Source organism: Nesoenas mayeri (assembly GCF_963082525.1).
Source record: "Nesoenas mayeri genome assembly, chromosome: 2".
Classification (NCBI taxonomy): domain Eukaryota; kingdom Metazoa; phylum Chordata; class Aves; order Columbiformes; family Columbidae; genus Nesoenas; species Nesoenas mayeri.
Window position 1 is genome coordinate 76,905,205 of NC_137543.1, and position 7,316 is coordinate 76,912,520.

Genomic DNA, 7,316 nt, shown 5'->3' on the forward strand with positions numbered 1-7,316 from the left:
ATGCTCACTTGCTGGTTTCCCAGTCTTGATCATCCTTATCTTTTTCTTCTTTGGCATCAGAATTGTGTGGGTGTTTCTGCACAATCCGCATCCCACCAGCTTTCACTAGAACGAAAATTAAAGAGACACAAAAAACCTCAGTCAAATCAGTATAAGTGAAGAATGCTTTAAAGATGACTCTCCCTTCCCTCCCCACTCAGTATTTTACAGAATAGTTTCATAATAATCACAGTTTGAAAAGGGGGGGCAAAGTGTTTAAAAGTGGCAAGTGTGAGGAACAGCTACTTCAGGACTGCATCTGCCACTCTCTTTCATATTGTGCCATCTTTGCTCATTCTGAGAAGTTGCAGGTCATTTTATTACCTTCTTCCAATACCATTTAAGAAAACTCAACTCTTTTTTAACCTTCCCTCACCCCTTCAAACTTGCAGCAGTCAGAAGAAATGGAGGAGATAGTTTGCATAACAGCACACAGAAGGCCACAAATAAGAATGCTAAATGCTCCCATAAAACAAGAAGGGAAGAAGAACCTCACCTGTCATTTCAAGTTAAAAACTACAACTATAACACTAGCATTTATACAAGGAAGTATTTCATCAACAGTATAAAAAAGGAAAGTTTAAGAAGACTCTTAACTTTCATTTAGAACAGAGTTTTTGTTTTGCAAAACATGAGTTTTACTACATTCTAAATCCTTGCCATAATTTAGTTTTAGAAATTATGCAAAGGTGAAAGCATCCCTTTGAAACACAAAACAAGAAGTGAAAGCAAATCTACTCATGTCCATCATTTATCTCCTCCGAAGTGAAAGATAAAATAGGAACTAAGCCAGGCCTAACACTGTAGCTACTAAGCAGAGCAACAGGCAGTCTGCTGTTGATCTGCTTTCTGTTTTAAGATTGTACTTTTTTTTTTCTTTTGCTTCAACCATTGCTATACATGCTTACAGGACAGCGTAAGATAAGACGATGCATCTCATTAGCTAACTGGATGGGTTACATCGCTATCAGCAACCACATCAGAGAACCACTGTAGTGCTCAGGAGTCAACAAAACTACCTACGGATGCGTTGGTTTGTGTTTCACATTGCCAGGACATGGCAAGTGTGCAGGCAGGCTGGGCAGAGGCATCCCACCCCAGCAAGCAGGACAGCAGAGCAGCACTCGGAAGGATCCGAAGCTGCTTGTCGGCACAGCTGAGCCCTCCTGCACCCCAGCAACGAGGGGCGGAGGCACCTCACAGCAGTTCAGCGCTCATCCCTGAAAACGGGTTCAGTTCTCAGTTCTTTAACCAGGGCAGTGGTGGAAAGGACACACCTGTGCATAAATTTTACAGCCTGCAGTAAAGAGCAAATGACCTGTCCCAGGAAAAAGCATCAGCTCTTTGGCCCTGTTTTTTTGGTTTTTTTGGGTTTTTTTTAATAGATTTTAATCTTTGTGTGATACTTGAAAGAGTAACTTCTGATTCAGTAAAGGACATTAAATAAGGACAGGTGATGAACAGCCAAAACCAACGAAATACCTTTTAAAATTTATCAAAACTGTATCCCCTTACCATGCATTAAAAAACAAACAACCAAACAAAAAGCACAACCAAAAAAACCCCACATTTTCTGTTCTCTCTCCAGGATAAAACCTATAGTACTTAAACAGGTGAGCAATGGTGAGCAATGTTTCACAGGGACAAGGAAATTCAGAATGGCTTGGCAACAAAGAAATTGAGTTTTAAGAATGAAACAAAAAATAAATTTCCTATTAATTTTTCTTGACACAAATTCCTTAGAAATTTAAGTTTGTTTGCAAAAGCGAAAACTCTGAGTTCTGTCAAGTGCTGCTGCGTTATAACATCTCAGTTAATCAAAGTAATTGGTATGTTTTATTTACATTAATTTATAAATTCAACATAATTGCACAATCAGTTCTTATTAGGTCCTTTTCAAATTATTTTTGTGGAAGATGCTGTCTCCACAGCAACATCTGCCAGGTTACAAACAGCATTGCTGGACAATGCACACACACTTCCACATACTTCAGCATCTAAGAGAGAACAATACGTGATGATTTAGTGCCAATTTAGGTGATCTAAAATCCCTCTCCTCTCATATTGTATAGCATCAGGCCACTAGCCACTTGTTTTCTCTTTATCTGTCAATGGCAAAGATATGTAGCTAAACTGTTCAGATTTTTCTGTATGTAGAATTAACAAGGTTTAAAAAGCAAATAACCAGACAATTAAAAAGCACAACAGTGAATGACCAATGCAGTAACCTAATAACCTTGGAAGTCTGATTTTCTGCACCAATAGCTACAGGCATAGTATAATCAGCTAAAAGTATTAATACATTGGTGCATAATTGAACAATCTTTAGTATTCCACAGTTACTGTGCAGATCTGGGAAACCAAAGGAAGAATCAAGCAAACATTGTATTTCTGAGAACAAAAGTAAATAGACCAGCATCCTGTACGCACAGCTGAGGTACATCTCTGCCACAAGATACTTAGCTTAAGAAGAGGAATACCCTTGCAACATAATGCACCTTCCTTTTCAAAAGATTTCTACCAAGCTACACTATCTCAGGGTTGGGCGAAGGGAAAAAAATTATCATTATATCTACCAAACCAAAGGAAAACCCACTCCATTTGTGAGATTTTCTTGGAATTCAGAGGATTCGTGTACTTCCCACCGTTCTAGCACCTACTACATAATTTGACAGATGCTTACCATGGTGATTTCGTCATTTAAAAGTCATTCTTAAGAATAAGAATATGAGCTCAGATTTCCTTATAGTAAACCCTGCACAGAGCAGGGAGAGGATTTAAATGATCCAGAAACCACCTTCCAGTATGCTGCCAAAAGTCCGTGCCCAGAAGAGGAGGATGTCAACAACACTGCACTGGGATTAGGAAGAAAGCTGTTCCCTCGCTGAAGAGGGACCTCAGGCTGCAGTTGCTCAGAAGAGCTCAGATGGGACCTGTGCTGGGCAGGAGAGGACCAGGAACAGACAACAGAGGCCCTCAGCCTCTACAGCATGAAATAAAGAGGGTTCACCTGCCAACATATTCCAAGAAGAATAACGGCACAAGTCTCTTTGCCCCTCTGGATGAGAGCTGAGTTTTGGACTTTAACTATTACTTGTCATGTTTCTCCCCAAAAAAAGGCAGACAGGACTGTCTTGTTTGTCCTGTGAATGCCACCCTGCATTCCTCTTAAGGGTATGACTGGTCCTTTTGGAAAAGTGTTAAATAACCATGTTAATCAATTACCACTCAAGATGATCTGCAGTCAGTAAACACTCTCAGTTTATCTACCTTTTTTTTTTTCCTCCCTCTGCTGTGCTTCTACAGGACGGCTCCCAGTTTCTCAGACTGAACTCTGAAATAAACCCTGCTGAGTCATAACCAGCACCAAGAACCCAGAGAAGCTCCACAGCTCTGCAATGGCCTCGGCCCCAGCTTGCTCAGCCTGCAGAACCGGGGCAGCCCTACCTGGGGAAACCTTCCAGCTCAACCCAAATCACCTAGTGGTCACAGCAACTGGAGAGGAACTTTTAGAAATCCAGTATATAACCAAGAGCTTTAACAGCTTCTCATTTTCCTTGAGCATCATATTAAATGTTAACACAAAAATTATTTTAGGGACCATCTAATAACAGATTCTATTACACTGAAAAGATATATAAAAAGCTGTGACTGAAGGGGAATGCAAAATATGCCATTCTGCAAGCTTAAGGGAGCATAAATTAATGTCTGACAAAACAAGAACAAAAGAGTTATTACATATTACTTACGTTCATTTCACAAAAAACTTGGCTCACAGCCATGGTTTTTTTAATGTAGGAAAAAGCACACAACCATTTTCATGAATCTACCATAAAGCTTCATAAATTAACTATTAACACAATCACCTTGCTTTATACCTCCCCAGTATCTACTAGAAGAAATGAACAGCTAAAAGCATAATTACACAGACCTCTTTAGAGGGACTGCAAGCTGTACAAACCTACTCAGCAATATATTGTAGATGCATTGATCTCACTGACAGATGCACATTTAATAAAGCTTAAGTTGGGGCCCTCTTAAGTTTCAGAAAGGAGCTCAAAGTTGCTTTGTGCCTCCTGTTACCAGCCTGAGGTCTTGAGGTTTCTTTCTATTTCATTATCCTTTCTCTTTTCAAGTACTCTTGTCTTTTTTTTTTTTTCCCCTATGTGAAAAATCAATGCAGAGAGGAAGCTAACAGACTGCATGCAGTCCCTAAGTCAGGGCTAATAGTGCATATAAAAAAACGGATTTGTCAATTTTGCTTTAATTTGGTGATCTAAGTCCTTCCTACCTTTTACGTGTGTAATTCATACTCAGTGGGATAAGACACATCTGTAATTACAGGTAGGGCTCGTTATACAACTGTATACATCAAAACCAGAGCTTTCAGGTCATTAGTCAAAAAAGATCCCCTATTCACATCTTTGCCTTGCTAGGAGCTAGCCTTGTTATTTATGAACACAGTTCCACCTGTATGTAGTCTTCCTTTATTTTTTCAAGAATTCTTGACTTTCATTTTATTGGAACTTGTTTGCAAACTGACCTATTACATTATATTATTATTCAAGGATCTAAACTGGCTTGAAATAGATGATTAAAACCTAGTCTCAGCTCCTAGAGTAAAAATAAACTGTCACTAGTCACCACATTATTGTGGATCTTCAAAGTGTTAAAAGACCACAGGGCTACTTTCCCCTTCCAACCAGCTCAGAACCATCTTCTTCCAGAAACAACCTGAATGAAGATACCACAAAGCATTAGGGTTTTTTTGGGCCTCAAGGAAAGACTTGGTGACCACCTTCCCCCCAAAGCTGAATTGGTACATGCTTACAAAAAAATCCTGAAGGACACTGAAGCTCTGAAAAGGCACACTGTAGAAAAAGCCCTTCAGTTCATAAGTGAATGTCTGTTTTACAAAAAACAAAACAAACCAACCAAACAAAAACCACTAAACCCTGAAATACTCTGACAGCAAGAGAAAACTGTATTTTACTTCGATAATGCTTTTGCACCATTTGTTTGTTTCTCACGTGGCCTACAGTGGTTCATTTGACGTCTTTAAGAAAAGTGCACCTGTGTCAAAACACAGGTTTTGAAGCAAAACTCTCAAACATGTAACATCAGAAAATAAAGTTACAAAGCAACTAATTGAAAATATCTGCCATTTAGGTTTTGTTCCCTTGCCATTGATAGTGCAGCAGGAAGACACAGCTAAACCAATATAAGGTCTCAACCATCCCTTCATGTTGATGCCAATGCCTATCTGACTCTCAAGGCGAGCCAGCTCGAGAAGCAACAGCAGCAAGAGGTGTTGTTCTTGGGAAAGGTACTTTGATTTAGCCCCCTGACCCAGCTTGCCAGATCAGGCAAGAGCTAATGCCAAGACAAGGGAAGCTGCACAAGTGGGACAACTCTGCTCAGCCAAGAGGTCAGCTTACCTGCACTGCTGAACTCTGTCTGCTAATGCAAAGCAGAGTCATTATTTCTCACTTCTAGTTATCTACTTAAAGGAATTTCAGGTCCTTATTATAAAAGTAGCAGAATTCAATTAAAGTTCAAAAATAGTTTTCAAATTTAGCTATTAAATCTCATCAACTGATTTCAAAATAAAACTAATCACCGTGTGAATTAAGAATTTCAGCATTTTTGACTGAAACACTTAAAAACTCAGCAACTGTTCCACCAGGAAACACTAGAAGACACATGACAAGTTGCTGGTGCAGGAAACAAAGTTCCCTTTTTTAAGAAAACCATAATAAAGAAGAAGAAAAATTAATGCTATGCAAAAGAACAAGACAACTTGGATACTGCAAGCAACCAAATGCCACCTGTGTACCATGATGAGCTGCTGTCTATGGACGGAAGCAGATCAGTGCCACATCGAAGGCAAAACCCAGCTCCTACCCAAATCACCTGCTGCTCTGTGGGCCCGTGAACACACAGCAGTGGGTGGAAGCTGCCAGAGCTCCTTTGCTGGGCAACTCGCAAGCAGCTTTGCTTGTTTCCTACCCTGCCAGCATCCAGAATGAAAGCTCAGAGTGTGCCAGCCTGCTCTAGCACTCGCCCCACAACGTCCACAGGCAAAATGGATGCCCAGAGTACTATTAATTTGCCTTTAGTGTGTTTACACTCAGCTTGCACTGTGCTGCAAACAGCCACGTAAGCTGTGATGAGGCTGAGATTGACCCTTGTCCCTTCCCACCTTTATCAGCCCCAGGCACTGGGTTTGTAGGCCTCCACCGTCTTTCGAGGACGGGATGCTCTCATGAACGAGGAGCACCTAAGACGACGCTATCTGTCTCCTGGGTCAGAAGCTGAAGATGCCAAACAGCACAAACCCGGCGAGGATTTGTCTGTAACCAGACAGCTCCCCTGGGAAAAGCAGGGCAGGGAGCGCCACCCCCGAGACTGGCGAAGGCTGCAGAGGGCAGGAAAGCGGAGGGAGAGGGGGCGAGGGGCGGGCAGGGACGGGGCCGGGGTCCCACGTCCCCGTCCCGCCGCCAGGGAGCCGGATCAGACGTTGCTTCGGGCGGCGGGGCCCCAGCGGAGGCGCCCGGGGACACCGCCCGGGGCTCACGCCCCCCGGCAGCGCCGGCGGGACCCGCCCGGGACCGCCCTCGTCCTCCTCAGCCCCGGCGCCACAAGCCGGGCGCTCCGCGGGGAAGCGGCGCCCGGCTGGGCTCTCCCGGAGGCCCGCGGCTGCCCAGGCCGCCCCGGCCCCCCCGTCCCATCCCGTCCCCAGAACTGGGAAGAGAAAGAGCGGAGAGACGGGAACCGGCGGCCGTACCAGCAGGAGGGTGTCCGGCCCGCGTCTCTGCTTTCTCTTTGGGAGGCGAAGACATTGTTACTGTGGCTCCCGCACCAGGTACCCGCACCCCGAACAACTGCCGGCGCCCAGCCTGCCCCGCGCTGCGCGGCGACACCCGGCGCGCCCCTGCTCCCGCCCTGTCAACGTGGCCGCCGCCGGGACGCGCCCACCGAGGGCGGGGCCGCGCTGCGCTGCCGCCGCGGGGGAGGGACGTGGGACAGCGGGGCCGCGCCCGGGGCGGGGCTGCGGGGCGGGGCCCGACCACACCCCGCCCTCGCGCCTCCGCCAGCCCGCGCCGGGGAGTGGCGGGAGCCGCACCGGGGGACATGGCGGTGCGGGAGCGGTGCCGCCCGTTCCCCGCACAGCGCCTGCTCGCTTTCCATGCCGGTCTGTTCCTGTATGTATTTATCTTCCTCTCTTTGTCCGCCCGGCGATTTGGGGCTTTTAAATTTCTCTTCTCGTGACCCTG

At 44.9% G+C, this 7,316-nt stretch overlaps 1 protein-coding gene across 1 annotated transcript in view; it reads right to left on the reverse strand.

Moving 5' to 3' along the window:
* The window catches only part of DAP (death associated protein), a gene marked incomplete at its 3' end in the record, with an annotated part of 54,720 nt that extends 47,715 nt beyond the window's left edge, over positions 1–7,005 (reverse strand). The window contains exons 1-2 of the mRNA XM_080340531.1: positions 6,827–7,005; positions 9–105 (exon numbers count right to left, since the gene is read on the reverse strand). Coding sequence (XP_080196657.1) covers positions 9–105; positions 6,827–6,881 — 152 coding nt within the window. The 5' untranslated portion in view covers positions 6,882–7,005. The remainder of the gene's footprint in view (positions 1–8; positions 106–6,826) is intronic.
* Between the last annotated feature and the right edge of the window lie 311 nt (positions 7,006–7,316).